The following is a 17,933-nucleotide window of genomic DNA, read 5'->3' on the forward strand; positions in this document are numbered from 1 at the left end:
ACACATGCAGCACACACAGACAAGCAACAGCATCAATACACTCCGTACCAGAGGAAGAAATCCACCACAAAACTAAACTCGTTCTCAAACTAGGGAACAACAACCCACCCCCAACAAAGTCTTGACAGCAAGGTCCGCGTTTGCGTTTTGACACTCCAACACGACAGAGAGCTGAGCGTGAGGGTCCTTACAGGTACGGATTCCGGCTGTAAAAAACCCCAACAAAAACAAAACGATAAACCCGATGTTCTGAGATGTCATTATTGCAAGTGGTTTTGCGCGAAAAAAAACGAAACCAGGGGCAGTTTTCTTGTTTTTTGACAGCTGCACGTGAACGTTCCCTCTGTGAGGCCTCCTGCTGAGCTCTCCTGGAGCTGCGGGGTTCTCCGTGATGGTCCTGGGTGGAGAGCAGGATGAGGAGAAGGTTGCATCAGGGTTTGGTGAACCCCACCGTCAGCCCCTCTGTGCAGGTTCTGTCTGGCAGGTCTCCTCTCAGGCCGGTTCTGTCTGGCCTCGAGTCTAACCCCCTCACCCCCTCACCCCCTCCCAATGCCCCCACCCCCTCCCTGCCCCATCCTCCGGTGTTTACAACGGTAATCCACTCAAAGACGGTCACGCAAAGCCACCCGCTGTGCCCCCCCCCCCCCCCCCCACACTCCTTCTTCGTCCTTTAGAAGTTGTGATCTCCCACACTCACACGCACCCACACACACTACAAAGTTTTGCGGCGTGCTTATGGCGTGTTCCTGGCGTGTTCCTGGCATGTTCCTGGCGTGTTCCGAGAGCTCCAGCGTTCTGCCTCCTCAGTCAGAGGAGCTGAGAGTTGAGGCTCCGGAGCCAAAGAGCTCCTGGTACCTCCACTGGTCCCCCGACCCTCCTCGATGACCCAATCTCCCATTCAGGACAGCCTGTCAGCCCCCCTCAGTCAGTCCTGGAGGCCCAGTGTCTGTGGTGGAGGGAAAGGGAACCCACGACGATCTGGGAGTTGTTCCCATCGCGCCCTCCCTCCGTCCTCTGTCACACTCCTGCTTTCATCTCAGTTTTCGCAGCTCCCAGACGCAGAGGAGGAGGTGCCGAGCCCAAGTGCTCGAGTCGTTTGTTTCTCCCTCAACTCCCCCTTTTTTTAATCTCTCCCTCTTTCTCTCATTTCCCCTTTTTAAATCCTCTTCCCTTCCCTTCTTCTTTTCCTTCCCAGTTCAGTTGTCGTCAGGTCCACTGAGGTGCAGAAAAAGGCCACAGTAGAAGGGAAATTGGAGAGGTGGTGTTGTGTGCATGTGTGTGTGTTGTGTGTGTGTGTGGTGTGTGTGTGTCTGCGTGTGCGTGTGGGAGCAGAGACACATCCCAGGGACCTCTGTCTCCTGTCCGTATAAACATCTCTACAGTATGTACACCTTCTATCACTACCTGGTTCCTCTCACTCTCATCCAACTCCCCCGGATGGCCAACTGTGCACTTGCATCTCCACCTCTCATGGCAATGTACAATCCCCTCCCTCCCCCGACACTATACATAACAAAAATGGCTGCCCGACTGGTGACCATTTAGTATCCCCACTGTTAGAAACTCTTCTCATTCAACTGGTTTTGCGCTGCCTCCCAAGGGTGTCTATGTCCGTGTTTCGGTCTGGTTTTGTCTTATCTGGCGGTTCATGAGGATGATGTGCCGTGGTCGTCGTGTTTACAACCTCCGCTCGCTCTGCATGGTCTTGTAGTAGTGTTCCTGCTCGGCGTGGCTGTGGACGGAGGCAGGGGGCCGGCGGGGGAGGGTTGAGGCGCGGGAGAGGCCGTGGGAGTGACTGTCCAACAGGAGGTCTGGGTGGGGCGGCGGAGGGAGGGGGGAAGGGTGGGGCGGGGGAGGGAGGGGGGAGGAGGAGATGTGGTGGAGAGAGGGCGGCAACGGGGAGGACGGGTGAGGCGGCGGGGGGAGCGGGGCGTGGTCGCCCTCGCCGGGCGAGGAAGAGGAGCCGAGGGAGTCGGTCTTGACGGACGACAGGGTCCGGTATTCCCGGTATTCTCGGCTGATGTTGTCCTGCCGCTGCAGTGCCCCCCTCTGGTGGTCCTGGGCGTCGCCGCTCATCATGCTCCCGCTCACCGTGTTCCGCCACTCCCAGGGCTTCCCGTTACTGGCCGACACGCGCACCACCGGGTGGTGGGGGGCATGGGCGTCAATCGTGACAATGCTGCCGCTCCCGGTAACGCTGCCGCTAATGCTGCCAGGGTTGCTGCCACTGCAGCTGTCGCGGTCGGAGGGGATCCGGTAATACGGAGATTCCGACCCGTTCGAGGACCCGCCCCCACAGGAAGAGGCAGTCTCCGAAGTCTTGGCCGAGGACGCGATTGGTCCGTGGCCGGACTGCTTGGACATGGCGATCACCTGCGGGAGGAAGCAACAACCAATCAGGTCTCTGTTTCTCCTGGAACGAAGCAAACGGGAGCGAAACACGTCCGGGTGTTTACCTGCATCACTCGAGGCTGATTGGGCAGCTGACTCGGGAGTGTGGTCGGCACCCGTGGGGTCGTCACGGCGATGGGCCCCTCTCTGGGCCCTCCCTCCCGGGGCCCTCCCCCCTCGGTGAGCGACAGCCACTTCGCTCTGGTCTTAGCGCTCTTCGGAGAGACCGGCGGGGGGCGGGACGCCTCTTCGGGGATGTGGACGAGGGGAGGGGCCACCACCACCCTGGTCCCGCCCACCGTCGGTGTGGCGACCGCCTGGCCCCGGCTGGCTTGGATGGTGGGGTAGAGGGATGTGGGCATGCCCTGCTCCCCCTCCACCCCGCCCCCCGCCCCCTCCTGGCCCCCCTCCCCGGCCCCGCCCCCCTCCGACCCCCCCTCATCCTCGTCGTCCTGGTCCCTCAGGCTCTGGCTGCGCAGCTCCAGCGAGCGCTGCTTCCACTCCGACACCAGCTGGCGGGACCTCTGGGGGTCGAACGGGACGTGGAAGGTCATGTGACGCTGGGTGGCCGGCTCCTCCGAGGGGGAGGCAGGGCTGTTGCCGTTGGCCACCCGGGGCAGGGTGTTGCTGAACGTCACCATGGTCTCCTTTCCCATGGGGCCGCGGGGCGCCAGCAGCTCCACGTCGGCGCTGGCGCGCTTCAGGGACGCCAGGGATGCCTTCTCCCGCCGCGCCTTGCTGCGGCCCCCCGAGCCACCCAGCGCCGCGCCCAGCTCCTCGCGGCTCTCGGACGAGCGGCCGTTCTTCCTGTAGAGGGAGTCGTGGCTGCGCTGGGTCAGCAGGCGCAGCGGGTCCTTCGGCTGGCTGGACGACGCCCGCGACGGCTGGGAGGGGCAGTCCTCCTCCGACGCCTTGAAGTTCCCCACCGCGTACAGAGCCTGGGGGGGGGTGAGAGAGAAGGAAGAGGAGGGAGGGAGGGAGGGAGGGAGGAAAAGAGGGAGGAGAAGAAGGGGGAGTAAGAAGAAGGGAGTGTAATTTTTGAGGAGACAGGGAGGATGAGATGTTGATGGGGAGAGAAGGGCAACCCATTATATTACAGAACCCAGCAGACCACGAAAGTTTACGTTTCAAAATCCCCAGAGAGGAAAAACACAGTGGGCTTCCTGTATCAGTCTGAGGTGAATTCCTTTCTGTCAGCTTTCTCTCTAAGAACCTTTCTAATCTAATGAGCGAAGAAAACGTTCTTCCCGCCCAAAAAAGGGAGGTGAAAAAGACAAAGAGGGGGAGGGGGAGCCGTGCGAAACTGCAGAGACAGGTTTTCCCCCCCAAAAAAATCTAAATTCATCAACGGAAAGCTTAGGGTATTATTCATTCATTCTCTTACTGTAATAGAAAAAGTTATAAATAGCATGTTCCCTAAAAGCTCATGTAAAGAGGGGCTCTGTCGTGGCTCTCAGAGGACTGAGGGATTCGAGGAGGACGAGAGCAGAGGGGGCGTTACGTAACGAAAGACAGCTCGTCTGTTTTGTCGCAGCGACACAATATGCGATTAAAATCAATTGACACCGTGTCAAACGAACGCACACCGACAGTGCGCTAACACGCCCACAGACATGAACAGTACACACACATACATACTGTATACTAGCACACGCGCACATCCTGTACTAACACACACCTACACAAACAACACACGGCAACGTGTCACACACTCGAAAACGCAGACGCACGCATACACGCGTACAAACAGGTAAACATGAACGACACCCACACGACATAAACACACTTACCAGATAGACTCCGATGCCTGCTCCTATGACGTAGCCCATGTATACGTCTATAGGGTGACTGCGGTGCTGGGTGATCTGGGTGAGGCCAGACAGAGCGGCAGCCATACAGAAGCCAAACACCAGCAACGGCTTCAACAGCTTAGTGCTGCCACTGATACTGGCATTGAAGTACATCTGCAGACACACACACGCGCAGATACACACACACACACACAGACACAGACACACACACCCACGGTCTGCAGTTAGAACACACAATCCAACAGATGGGAAACTGGAATACAGGAGAAAAGATGAGACAGCTATGGAGATGACTTGAGTTCGAATGAGTCTGCATCCTGAGAGACCCAACAGAGGGGTTGACAGGAAGCAGAGAGGGTTTAGATGGGCGACGAGAGTGGGACACCACCACATTCTCTTTGTCTGTTTGAGGGGAGAGGCCCGAGGGCACTTCCAGGTTTGTGGACAACCAAGTCATCACAGTAAAGGCCATTTTGATTTCATGAGATTGGCGGGACATGCTGCAGAAGGAACTGAATACATGAAACTCGTCTCTCAAACAAAACGTGAATGATTGTCTAAACATTTCACCACAGCATTTGTTCATAATGTCTTGACAGTAACCCAATGAAATGTGACTGTACATACTTATACTGTATGCATTTCTAGACATATTCAAGTGATTGTCGGATTGGCTGCCAAGACTATCCCCGTAGTGCATCATTTAGCCTCCTCTGGTGCCTTGTCTGTCTGTTTGCTTCTGCGTCACAAAGAATCATGGGTAGTCGGCTCAATTTGATCAAACACTGTTATACTCCAGCCTATAGCTGTTATACTGTAGCTTACAGTGTCATTCTCCAGCCTATAGCTGTTATACTCTAGTTTATAGCTGTTATACTCTAGTATATAGCTGTTATACTCTAGTATATAGCTGTTATACTGTAGCCTACAGTGTAATTCTCCAGCCTATAGCTGTTATACTCTAGCCTATAGTTGCCTATAATGGGGAGTGTCAGTATGCGTACAGAATGCGTGTGACACTTGGAGGACAGCGTCATCTAGCTCTAACAACGAGAAGACCAGCTCCTCTCCTCCTCAACTCATCTTCCTGTCCTCTCCATTTACCTCATCCTTCTCTGCTTCCCCTTTTCTCCTCCCCCCCCCCCCCCCCCCACCCTCCCCCCCACACCTCATCCTTTCCCTTTTCGCCTCTGACTTTCCCTCTGCCCCCTCCCTCCTCTCCTCCTCCCACCCTTCTCTCCCCTTGGTAAAGCATCTTAATGAGCACTGGGCTTAGTGAGGCGTCAGTGATGCGTCCCGCCTCTAGCTTGCCTAGCGTAGTCCAGCCAGGCATAGCTGTGCTTCACAGGATTGACCACCAAGGCTGGTTGGATGAGGAGAACAGTCAATAAAATACTTCAGTCTGTTATTCTAATGAGGGGGACGAGCCCTCTGACTGGCTACTGGCTCACTAGCTAACAGCTAACTAGCCACCAGCTAACTAGCTACCAGATATCTAGCTACCAGCTAACTAGCTACCAGCTAACTAAAGGTAACCATCTCCAAACTAAGTAGGTACCAGTTCACTAGCTCCTTAACTGGCTGCACGCTAACTAGCATCCAGATAAGCAGTATTATGACCGTGTCGCCAGGGAAATGGTGAGAACTCAACACAAATAAAACACAACTGTAAACACACAAGCAAGACACAGGAAGTTCTTACGGAAATATACACAGCAGCGAAGCCAGAGAGTGTTGCATGCTGGGATGGGAACGTTTTCCTGGTGGGAGATAGAGAGTGGAAGAAAGAGAAAGAGAAGGGGGAAAAAAAAGGTTTGACTTTAGCTTTGAAGTTAGAGAACCAACACAGAGACTTAGCTTGTGAACTCTGTGAAAGTCTGTTCCCAGAAGTTATGAAGTAAAGTCACACGTCTTCTCTCATAAATAGTTTAATTTGGTCTCAGTTGTTTATGTTCTACAGTCTAATGGTGATCTGTCTGTGTATCTGTGAAAGTCAAGGAGAGTACGAATGTCCTTGAAGTGAATATTAATGAGCACAAGGAGATCAGATAAAAGCAGTAGAGCTGTGTGTGCGCGTGTGTGTGAATGCATGCGTGCATGTGTATTTGTGCGTGTGCATGCTTGCGTCTGTATTTGTGCGAGTGTGTGTGCAAGTGTGCGTGTGCGTGTGCGCGTGTGTGAAGTTCAAACACGGCTGACTCATGTGGAGGCACACTGGGGCTGTTGTCATAAGAGGCTGAATCACAAATCTAATCTGTCAGTAAGACCTGGGTTGTGTCGCTATATCAAACTGTCTGCCAATCAGATTATCCCTGTTGGGGCCACCTTTAAGCCATAATCTATAATCTAAAATTTTATATCACATTAAGACATCTGTGATACCCATATGCTGTGATGTTTTCATATTAATAACAATATATTCACATTTCATATTTGCCAATAGCAAACAATTCAATTAGGTTTGTGTATGTGTGTGAATGTTAGCGTGTATGAGTTTGAGGGTGGATGTGTGTGTACGTGAATGTATGTGTGTGTTTGTATGTGCATGTGTGAGGATGTGATCGATTGTTAGTGTGTGTGTGTGTGTCTTACCTGGCGGACATGATGGCGTACTGGTCCTTTCCAGAGCAGATATCCTGGGTGATGTAAGTGTTCTGGTCGCATGACACTCCCGCTGCCGTGTAATTGGGCTGGCAGACGGTGAGGAAGAAAGGGGCGTGGTAACCAGTAGCCAACTGGATCACATCTGTCACCAGGGCCGTCGCCAGGAGACCGAACACATGAACACCTGGGACGCCAGGGGGAGGAGAGAGGGACAGAGAGAGAGAGAGTGTGAGAGAGAGAGAGAGGGAGGGCAGAATGAGAGTGAGAGATGAGAGGTAAGAGATGAAAGGTTGCGAAGCACAGCTACCCACAACCAGGGATACAAGCAGGGGAACCAACCGGACAGTTTGTGGACATCCACAGATCAAACATTTACTTATCTCGATTTAAACAGGATTTTATACATCACACAATTCAAGATTTGTTGTCGTGATTCGACATCTACAAGCCGTCAAACGTCAGAACGTACCCACAAAGCGAACGGTTCGTCGCAGGAAAGAGTTGAAGTTGCAGCCGCCCGCGTTGATGCTGCTCTCTGTTTTGGGGCGGAGCTTCAGTCTGGACTGCATGCAGTACATCAGCCCCTCCCCTATCATGATCTACAGGGAGGGAGGGAGGGAGGGAGGGAGGGAGGGAGGGAGGGAGGGAGGGAGGGAGGGAGGGAGGGAGAAGAGGAGGAAGGATGGGAAGACAGTGTGAAAGAGAGATGGGTGGGGGTATGGATGGGCAAGGAAGAGAGGGAAGGAGAAAGAAGGAAGTAAGAGTGAGAGAGAGAGAGAGAGAGAGAGAGAGAGAGAGAGAGAGAGAGAGAGAGAGAGAGAGAGAGAGAGAGAGAGAGAGAGAGAGAGAGAGAGAGAGAGAGAGAAAGGGAAGGAGAACGACACTAAGTGTGAGCATTGAGGACGGAAGAGGAAGACAGGGGGGTCTAGGTGTGGTGAAGAGGTGCTCTGAGGGGTTTTATTGATGAGGTCATGTAATCAGGTTGATTAATGAGAGGTGTGTGTTGCTGTCTGCTCTCCTGATACAGATTGATTAGTGCTTATTGATCAGAGGCTGAATGTGTTGGAGGGATCACTGTGTGTTGCTCCATGTCAGGTGTGTGTTTATTGCTGTGCATTGATCTGTGAGTGTACTTGATGCGTGCATCCAAGTGAGTGCCTTCAGCTGTGTGTGAGTGTGTGTGTGTGTGTGTGTGTGTGTGTGTGTGTGTGTGTGTGCAGTGTGAGTGTGTGTGCTTGGGCACACGTCTGTGCGTGCGTATGTGTGCATGCATACGTATTTGCGTATGCTTGTATATGCATGTGTGTTGCTGTGTTCGGGTATGTGTGTGTGTCTGTGTATGCATCTGTCCATGCATAATGTGAATGTGTGCCTATTGTGTATCAGGCAAGTGTGTATGTATGTTTGTATACATAAACATAACGTGTGTGTATTTGCGTATGCAAGTGTACATGTATGTCTGTACATACATACAGTAGTACCCAAAGGCTTTAGTACCTAGATACTTCTATTTTGCTTTTTTATTTTTAACAGGGCTTTTAATTTTTTCATTGCAAATGAAGTTGGTCGAATTTGTAATATCAGCTTACTGTAACAATTTGAGTGAAACGTTGAATCATTGAAAAATGAATTTCAGAACATCTAACAGTAGTATTTGGTATGTGCCTTACAGCATACAACTCAACTCTGCAGTTATCCAGCAGGATTTGACAGCTTCTTGTGATGTCAAAGAATACTCGGATTTCTCAGTCTTCAATCCTCCCATAAAATGTACGGAGACATCAAGCCTTTTCAGTTTGTGCATTTGTGACTATGTGCGTGTATATTTGTGTGCGTGTGAGAGCATGTGTGTGTGTAGGTGTGTATGTTTGTGTGTGTATGTGTGTGAGTGTATGTGTGTGTGCATATGTATGCGTGAGTGTGTGTGTAGGAGCGTGTGTGTGTGAGTGTAGGTGTGTGTGCCTATGTGTGAGTGTGTTTGTGAGTGTGTGTGTGTGTGTGTGTGTGAGACCCACCGAGGCGGCAGGCCCAGCAAAGGCCAGGCTTAGCAGCATCAGTAGAGGAATCAGCTCATCTCCCGTCTCTACGTAGGGCATGGAGAGATCGCGGTCATGGCAACGGAACCCCACCATTGCCGGGGACAACACGTCCGTCAGCTCCAGGAAATACAGCGACACTAGAGATGACAAAACTATGGGGAGCTACACACACATGATATAGAAACACACACACACACATTGAAGTGAGAACCTTCACATGGCAGTACCACTAAATCTTAGTAAAGAAACTCACACACACACAGAAACTCTCACAAAGATAAACACACACACACACACCTCTACAAAGTAGAAGCAGGGCAGCAGCGTCATGCTGTCTTTGGGTGGTTTCTTCTTCGCCTTGTTTTTGGGTGACATCATCTTAGGCTGAGGCCAATCACAGGCTGGAGAGAGACAAACCAGGAAGAGACAAGGATGTGACTGAAAGAACTGAAACACACCTGAGAGGGCAGGGAGTTGGTGTGATGTGGACACACACACACACACACGCACACCACCACCACATGCGGTGTGAAGCCAACCATGCTGAATATTCATATCTCCCTCTCTAACTGTTCCTTTCTCTTCCTCTCTGCTTCCTTCTCGCCTTGTTCACTGAGATAAGGGGCGACCCTGAGGGTGTGTGTGTGTGGGAGAGAGAGAAAGGATGGGAGACTAGGAGAAAAAGAGGGATAGGAGGGAAGAGGGGGGGAGAGAGACGTGGAGGGTAACTGAGAGACAGTGAGAGAGAGAGAGAGAGAGAGAGAGAGAGAGAGAGAGAGAGAGAGAGAGAGAGAGAGAGAGAGAGAGAGAGAGAGCAGCAAGCAGAGAGAGCAAAATAAGCCGACAAATCAAAGAGTTTTCAACATTTCCAATTTCCACCCCAGATAGAGATCTATCAGAGAAAAGCCTGATGGCAGAGGGAAGGGAAAGGAGGGAGGAGAGAATAGGCAGGGTAAATGGAGGGGTAGGGGGGAAAGGAATGGGAAAACGAAGAGGGGAGAGGACCTGAGAGGGGAGGTGTGGATGGGGGAAAAAGACAAGAGGACTGGAGAAGGGAGGAGAGGATGAGAGGGGAGGAAAGGAGAGGAGGGAAGGGAGAGGAGAAGACTTGAGAGTGGATGAGAAAAGGAAAGGAGAGGAGGGCGAGAGTAGAAGAGAAGGAGGGGGAAGAAGAAGCCCGGAGGGGGGGCGGGGGAGAGGAAAGGCAAGAAGAGGAGAGACATGGGAGAGACTCCAGAATGGGGGAAAGCAGCTTAGCAAGGATTCAGCCCTTCTGACTCAGGGACAATAACTACTGTGATTGTACACCAGAGACCCAACCGAGATACTGCAGGCAGGCTGGAACAGTGGATCCCCTCTGCCTCTATACACATGCATGGCCCCCATCACACAAGCAAACACACACACACACACAATGACTCCTTCTTGCAGTTCAGAGGGGCTTGTTTATCTAGCTCAACAGCATTTGTCCTCAGGGGTCTCTGTGTGTGTGTGCATGCATGTGTGTGTGTGTGCATGCATGTGTGTGTGTGTTGGGGACAGGGATGGGGGGGTAACAAGCCTGCCCTAAGACAGAAACAATCTGTCAGACAGCATAGAGAACAGAACGGCCAGCGGCCGAGAAGCAAACCTGCCCCCGCACACCTATAGCCCAGCGTGGGCGTTGCATGGAGACCCGTCGATACGCTCCTAACGAATAAGCACATTCCCGCTGCTTCTCGCTTTCCAGAAAACCTCACATATGGGAGAGACACCCAGGCTGATACATCCTCCCCTCATGCTTATCTGCAGGGTTATACGGCACAGCCTGGGTGATACGGACTACGGCGCTGTCCACGACGTGCGTGGTCCTGAACGAGCACTGCGGAAAGCAGCAGACATATGGTCCGCCGTGGAAAACCCCCCCATGCAACATATGGCATATTTATGTCAAAACGTCCACCATGGTCCGAGGGCATGGAACCCAGACAACGCTAGACCAGGCTCCGTGATGCGGCTTCTCTGTGGTCCTTCTCCTCCCCTCTCTTTATCTCCGTGTTGGGGGGAGGGGGGGGCACTAAAGCAGGCCAAGGGGGGTACTCACCTCTGTCCCGCGGGGTGCGTGAATTCACCGAGTCCCTTCGCCCCCTTCCCCCCCGGCGCGGTCGTGTGTGTTGCTCCAGTTTGGCGTTGAACCGTTAATCCATCTAAAGTCCGTTGTTTCCCGGCGAAAACGCCACAATTCCAGACCCCTCAATACCGATACAGGTGCGGAAATTACCGCGGCGGTAAGTGAGCGAGGGAGACACACAAACCAACACAGACTGATTTAGAGAAAGATGGGGGGTATGCGGATGGAACACAGCGACGGTTGCTGATAGTGAAAAGTCAAATTTTCGACAGCTGACTGATTTCCCTGCTATTTCTCCTTTTAGGCGAGAGTGAGTAAAAATGACCGGTGAGCCTGGTTTTCACGTGCGTCCACCGGTTCCTCCCCCTTCAGTTCTACCGGTTCTCAGTAAGGTTGAAGAAATAAACGGGTTTCTCACTAAGGCATCCGTCACGCGGTGTCGGGAATGCAGTCAGTTTCGCGCACACAAAGGCATTGGGGGGCGAGCGGGGGCGGGGGGAGACAGGGGGAGGAGAGAGTGTGTGTTTATGGGGGAGGAGACAGTCTGTTCTTCACACACACGGACGCACACACACACACACACACACTGAATTCCTGATCCAGGGGTAGCACCAAGGAGCTGACCGAGACAAAGGGCTGGATTTCGGATGTGTGTGGGTAGCCAATACCCTGCTGCTTGTGGACCAGAGGTGGCGGCTTTTCAGGGAACGTCCCTGGATAGAAACTGGTCCTGGAAGCGTTGATAGTCAGGTCCAGCCCCAGACTTGATTTTATATTTAAATGTGTATGTGCCAAGCTTCTAGTAGCGAAAAAAGCTTTCCGATCACCGATTAAACTAGCTATTTTCTTTGTTTAATGTAGCAGGGTGGGGCAGGTGCCTGACCACGCGCCTCTCGGTGCCGCGATGCACATCCTTGGAGGATTCGGTGAAGCGCGCGCGGCTCTTGAGTTAACGCACATGCACTCACACGCGCATTCACACATATCTTGACTCGCTGCTTCACGATTGACATGCACGCAATCCACTGCTTCGCTGTGGATGTGAGTGCAAGAGAGAGAGAGCGAGAGAGAGAGCATATATGTCATTGACTGTGTGTATCCTTTGAAGAACCTTGGCTCCCACGGTTATGAATTCTTTATATGGAGCTTAAAGAAGCAAAATGTACATTTAGCACCACTCCTCCCTCTCTCTCTCTCTCTCTCTCTCTCTCTCTCTCTCTCTCTCTCTCTCTCTCTCTCTCTCTCTCTCTCTCTCTCTCTCTCTCTCTCTTCTCCCCGGGAGAGGGGAGAAAAGGAGAGGTGCAACACACCAGGCAATTATAACCCCCCCCATTTCTCCCTGCTCCCCTTCCTCTCTCTTCATCTCCCCCCTTTCCTCTCCCTTTCTCTTTCTCTATGTCTGCCTCTCTCTGTCGTTCTCCCTCCTGTTTCACTCATCTCTCTCTCTCTCTCTCTCTCTCTCTCTCTCTCTCTCTCTCTCTCTCTCTCTCTCTCTCTCTTTCTGTGGCAGCATTAGATGAATGGGGCCACTCCATTGAAGGTTCTGTCATTGGTTGCCAGGGAACCCTCCACAGGCCTCTAGGGTACTCCCCCCCCCCCCCCCCCCCCCCCATCTCAATACCCCTGTGCATGGTCACAGCTGCACAGGAGCTAATAAACTCATCACTCACACTGGAGCCTGTCTGCAAGTCTGCATGGATTTCCTATCTGGTAAATGCACATGCACACACACACACACACACACACACACACACACACACACACATTAACATCCCTTTATAATACACAGCACCATGCATTCTCTCTCTCTCTCTCTCTCTCTCTCTCTCTCTCTCTCTCTCTCTCTCTCTCTCTCTCTCTCTCTCACACACACACACACACAAACACACACACACATACACACACACTCCTGTTTGGATCCACAACCTTCCTCCCGGTGGATTCCTTCAATAAATGCTCTGATGGTCACCCTGCAGAGTGTCTGGGCCTGGGCAGAGAAGTGACCCTCTGAGCCCCAGGAAACTGGAGGAGGAGAGGAGGGCCACACACAACCCAGTGCAGTGGTTTCTTACGGAGCCTTCTAGAAGAGGGACCAGGGTTCTACTGAACCTAACCAGGTGGGGTCTGTAGTTCTCACAGAACAGTACTAGAGCAGGGGTCTACAGTCCTTGCAGAACACTTATAGAACAGTACAAGAACAGTGACTAGGGTTTATATAGAACAGTACTAGAATAGGGACTATGGTTTGTACAGAACAGTACAAAAGCAGGGGACCATTATTTTTACAGAACAGTACTGGAACCGAGACTACAGTTCCTACAGAATAGAACATCATCTACAGTTCTTTCTGAACAATACAAGAACAAGGTCTTCACAGTGCTAGGACAAGAACCATAGTTCTTACAGAGAGCAGTACTAGGACAGGAATCGTAGATCTTACATGGGACCAGGGTTCTTACTAAACAGCACTAGAACAGGGACTTAGAACAGTCGTCTGATCTTACCTCTAACTCCTAACCCCATGAACGATAATTGAATGCCTGAGGGATCGATTGCTTTCTGGGCTTGATTAAAATGCCTCCTGACTGTTCGCACAGCTGACCCAATTACTCGGGTGAATCTCCAGACGCGGGCCCTCTCCATGTTCACTCATACACACACGTGCATACACACTTGCATGGGCACACACATGCCTGGCGCGCAAGCTCACAAACACGCACACGCAAAGATTGGGTTCCGATTGATTTTTTTTCCGAGGCTATTCTCCGCAGTTCGTCTGCTCTCGCTGACTGCTGGACAAAGAGTCTGCTGTTTCTTTTATGACTACAAGCAGTATACAAGACTGGCGATGAGAGAGACAGACGGACTAGATCGTGGTGTCGTCCTCGGGACTTAATGCACGCTTGAGGTCACAGCAGGGACGCAAACACATGGATTCTTTCACCTCGCTCTTAGAGGGAGTGTGCGTTCGGGCAATGTGAGGTTCCAGTGGCTTGGTAAAGAAGTCCCTAAATACTGAAGACTCGACTGTCCCTGACGCACGCTCCCACGTCCCCCAGACTCAGCGGCCAGACGGCTGACCTGAGTCTTTAGGCGAGTGTGACATGGTGAAACCAGAATGACGCTCTCTCTCTCTTCTCCCTTCCTCTGTGTTCATCAGCGTGTTCCGGCTGTCTGATGACCACCAGGGTCCATTGCTGCACTCACTGACACGAATGGAAAAAAAAAAATCTGTTTGATTTGATTTACAGTACTCTCTTTACAGTACTCCCTTTACAGTCCCTTTACAATACTCCATTTACAGTCCCTTTACAGGACTCCCTTTACAGTCCCTTTACAGTACTCCCTTTACAGTCCCTTTACAGTACTCCCCGTCAGTTTCATTGCTGTGGCTGAGCCAGATCAAGCACACCCACATTACTGACTGCAGTTATAAATAACAAGTGATCCAGTATGACCTGGTGCAGGTCCACGGGCCTGTAGCTTTCTACATCCCGTAATCTGACAGATCATTAAGAACGAGGACTCTAGCGCCCCCGTGTGGCTTCACTGGCGTTAGTAAACCAGGAGCTGCAACCAGTTGCTTACTAAATGAGTATAGCATTGCTCTCACCGCATTACTGTATATGCTGTTCAAGTATTCCATATACCAAACAAGACGCATAATACGAATGAATGTTGTAAGTTGGTGCGGGTTAAACAGCATATAAATGTTTATTTCAAAAGATGTGAATGAACAACACGATCAAATCCCATAATATCTATATACCATTTTATAGTAGAAGAGCAGGAGGAGGGGGGGGTGAAATTCAAATCGAATCATTTGGTTGTAAATATCTGAAGCCGCGCAGGGCCAACTCACAAACCACCACACAGGTATATCCTACAGACACCATGGCGAGCGAACACAACCAGTTAACACCACAGCAAAGTTGAAATGCTCTCATTTACACTGGGAGCCAGGCCACCGAGCCAGGCGGCTGGGCTAGGGTCACACACACACCCGACAGGAAACTAGGGGCTGGAGGGTCACAGCTGTAGTGTTGAGTCCTATGTGTGTCCAGCAAATATTCTGGGAAGTCTCTCTGAACGATGTCTTCCCACAAACTCTTGAAAAGTCATACCCACAGTAAGTGCTGGCTGAGCCCCTCCCGCCAATCCTCTGATTGGCTATTTTGAGATTCTAAAGCGTTCATGGATGTGGAGATTTTGTCATGTCCACCCTAGACCCCTCTCATGTCCGTTTGAATCCTCAGTCTCTCTCATAAAGGATCTGAAAGCTATTGTCCGGCGTTGGATTGGTTGGCTCCTGCCCTTTCTTGACTGTTCAGTGCATGTGATAGGTTAGCCTTCTGTCTGTCAAGGCTGGTTGTGGAACGTGATTGGACAGTTCTCCCTTTCTCTGTGCTGTTAACAGCTGCTGATTGGTTGACCCAGCCTCTCTCCAGGCTAGTGGAGGTACGTGAGTGGATTATCTTTTCCCCTGTCAATCTATTGACGGTATGTGATTGGTTGGCTCGTCCCCTATCCAAGCTGTTGATGGTGTTTAATTGGTTGTTTCTCCCTCGCTCAATACCAATCAAAACACCCGATTGGTTGAGTCTCCCTGTTTGTTGATTGTTCAGGGTTTGCAATTGGCTGGTCCTGTCTCTCTCCAGGGCTTTTGATTGGCCGACACTTCCTCTCTCCAGAGTGTTCCCTGTTTGGAGTGGTCTCTCCTTGTCCCTCTCTCTCTCCAGACTGGTCTCTCTCCTTCCCTGGGTACTCTTCTCTCTCTCCAGGCTGGTCTGGATCTCCGCTCTCCTGGCCAGGGCTTCTCTCAGTTGGGTCCGGAAGATCTCAATCCTCCCTTGGAGCTCCTGGAGCTCCCCTTCCCACAGGGAGGCCTGGGCGGCACGATTACCCACGGCACAGAGCACCAAGCCTGGGGAGGGCAGGGCGGAGGCAGGTCCACCGTTAGCCTGGAGGCTAACCCGAGGAGAGGCCAGACCTCCCAGGCCCCCGAGCCCCAGGCCCCCCAGCCCCAGGCCCGGCCGGCCCACCATCCCAGGCCGGCCCCGCACGGAGGCTGTGTGCGTGCGGAGACGGTAGCTATGGAGGGTCTCCAGGTCAAAGTGCACATGCTTGCTTTCCTTAGGCTCCTGGGAGGGGGAGGGGGCGCGGGGGTTGTCTCTGCAAGGAGGGAGGGTAGGCAGGGGTGGGGTGGGAGATGGGGGGGGAGGGGGCTGCTGTTTCCTGTGGAGGGTGCAGCTGTCGGAGAGACAGGGGGACGGGCTGGTTGGAGAGGGGGGGGGGGGGGGGGGGGGAGGGGAGGATGGAGAGGAGTGAAGGGGTGGAGATGTGAAGGGGAGACATGGGGTCGGAGAGAGGGGGATGAAAGGGAGTTAAAAGTGAACAGCAGAAGGGGAAGGAGAGAAAAGGAAGGAGGAAAGGCAGGGGGGAGTAGAGAAAGAGAATTACAAACAGCTCAGGTCAGTTTACAGGTCAGTTCCCCCAGAAGGAGATGAGATTGTTCTAGAAGTGTGTGAAGTGTATGTTAGGTGCGAGGTGTGTGGAGGAGAATGGGATGTACTGTATGCCTACTGTTATTGACAAATCAATTGAACTTTCTCCTTTTTTTTCTCTTCCAATCTGCAGATTGATAATATTTACATACAAAAAGATGTGTGTTGGGTGTGTGAGGTGTGTGTAAGGTATGTGAAGTGTGTATGAGGTGTGTGAGGTGTGTGTGAGGTGTGAGTGAGGTGTGTGTGAGGTGTGTGTGAGGTGTGTGTGAGGTGTGCATGTGAGATGTGTGTAAGGTGTGTGAAGTGTGTGAAGTGTGTGTGAAGTGTGTGAAGTGTGTGTGAGGTGTGTGTGAGGTGTGTGTGAGGTGTGAGTGAGGTGTGAGTGAGGTGTGTGTGAGGTGTGCGTGTGAGATGTGTGTAAGGTGTGTGAGGCGTGAGTGAGGTGTGAGTGAGGTGTGAGTGAGGTGTGAGTGAGGTGTTTGTGAGGTGTGCGTGTGAGATGTGTGTAAGGTGTGTGAGGTGTGAGTGAGGTGTGAGTGAGGTGTGAGTGAGGTGTGAGTAAGGTGTGTGTGCTGTGTGCGTGTGAGATGTGTGTGAGGTGTGTGAAGTGTGTGTGAAGTGTTTGAGGTGTGTGAGGTGTGTGTGAGGTGTGAGTGAGGTGTGAGTGAGGTGTGAGTGAGGTGTGTGTGAGGTGTGAGTGAGGTGTGAGTGAGGTGTGTGTGAGGTGTGCGTGTGAGATGTGTGTAAGGTGTGTGAGGCGTGAGTGAGGTGTGAGTGCGGTGTGAGTGAGGTGTGAGTGAGGTGTTTGTGAGGTGTGCGTGTGAGATGTGTGTAAGGTGTGTGAGGTGTGAGTGAGGTGTGAGTGAGGTGTGAGTGAGGTGTGAGTAAGGTGTGTGTGCTGTGTGCGTGTGAGATGTGTGTGAGGTGTGTGAAGTGTGTGTGAAGTGTTTGAGGTGTGTGAGGTGTGTGTGAGGTGTGAGTGAGGTGTGAGTGAGGTGTGAGTGAGGTGTGTGTGAGGTGTGAGTGAGGTGTGAGTGAGGTGTGTGTGAGGTGTGCGTGTGAGATGTGTGTAAGGTGTGTGAGGTGTGAGTGAGGTGTGTGTGAGGTGTGTGTGCTGTGTGCATGTGAGATGTGTGTAAGGTGTGTGAGGTGTGAGTGAGGTGTGTGTGAGGTGTGTGTGCTGTGTGCATGTGAGATGTGTGTGAGGTGTGTGAAGTGTGTGTGAAGTGTTTGAGGTGCGTGTGAGGGGATACCTCTGGTCTATACCACTCAGCTCCTTCCCTACATCCTCATAGGTGGTGTTTAGAGCTCGGTGGATCTTCTGCAGAAGGAGCCACATATGAGACACCTCCCACTACTAACACAACAAGCGTGAACTATACCACTATACTGACCCCTAACCATACATACAACACTGATCACTAACTTTACTAATCACTGTTCTGACTGATAACTAAACTACTATACTGAC

General features: G+C 51.9%; 2 protein-coding genes across 2 annotated transcripts; both read right to left on the bottom strand.

Moving 5' to 3' along the window:
* Nucleotides 1–673: 673 nt before the first annotated feature.
* On the bottom strand, nucleotides 674–9,223 carry plppr3a (phospholipid phosphatase related 3a). The gene is made up of 9 exons (XM_047017184.1): nucleotides 9,143–9,223; nucleotides 8,822–9,007; nucleotides 7,276–7,405; nucleotides 6,795–6,990; nucleotides 5,905–5,962; nucleotides 4,182–4,355; nucleotides 2,457–3,329; nucleotides 1,944–2,373; nucleotides 674–1,844 (listed from the first exon to the last, which is right to left on the bottom strand). The coding sequence occupies exons 1-9, from the start codon at nucleotides 9,221–9,223 to the stop codon at nucleotides 1,678–1,680; spliced, it is 2,295 nt and encodes a 764-aa protein (XP_046873140.1). The 3' UTR covers nucleotides 674–1,677.
* Nucleotides 9,224–14,710: 5,487 nt separating this feature from the next.
* Nucleotides 14,711–17,783, bottom strand: LOC124465412 (the record flags this gene model as incomplete). The annotated part of the gene is made up of 2 exons (XM_047017178.1): nucleotides 14,711–16,229; nucleotides 17,716–17,783. Coding segments are annotated over 2 exons (1,062 nt in total), but the record flags the coding sequence as incomplete, so codon positions are not given.
* Between the last annotated feature and the right edge of the window lie 150 nt (nucleotides 17,784–17,933).

Source organism: Hypomesus transpacificus, unplaced genomic scaffold, assembly GCF_021917145.1.
Source record: "Hypomesus transpacificus isolate Combined female unplaced genomic scaffold, fHypTra1 scaffold_491, whole genome shotgun sequence".
In the NCBI taxonomy this organism is placed as follows: Eukaryota; Metazoa; Chordata; class Actinopteri; order Osmeriformes; family Osmeridae; genus Hypomesus; species Hypomesus transpacificus.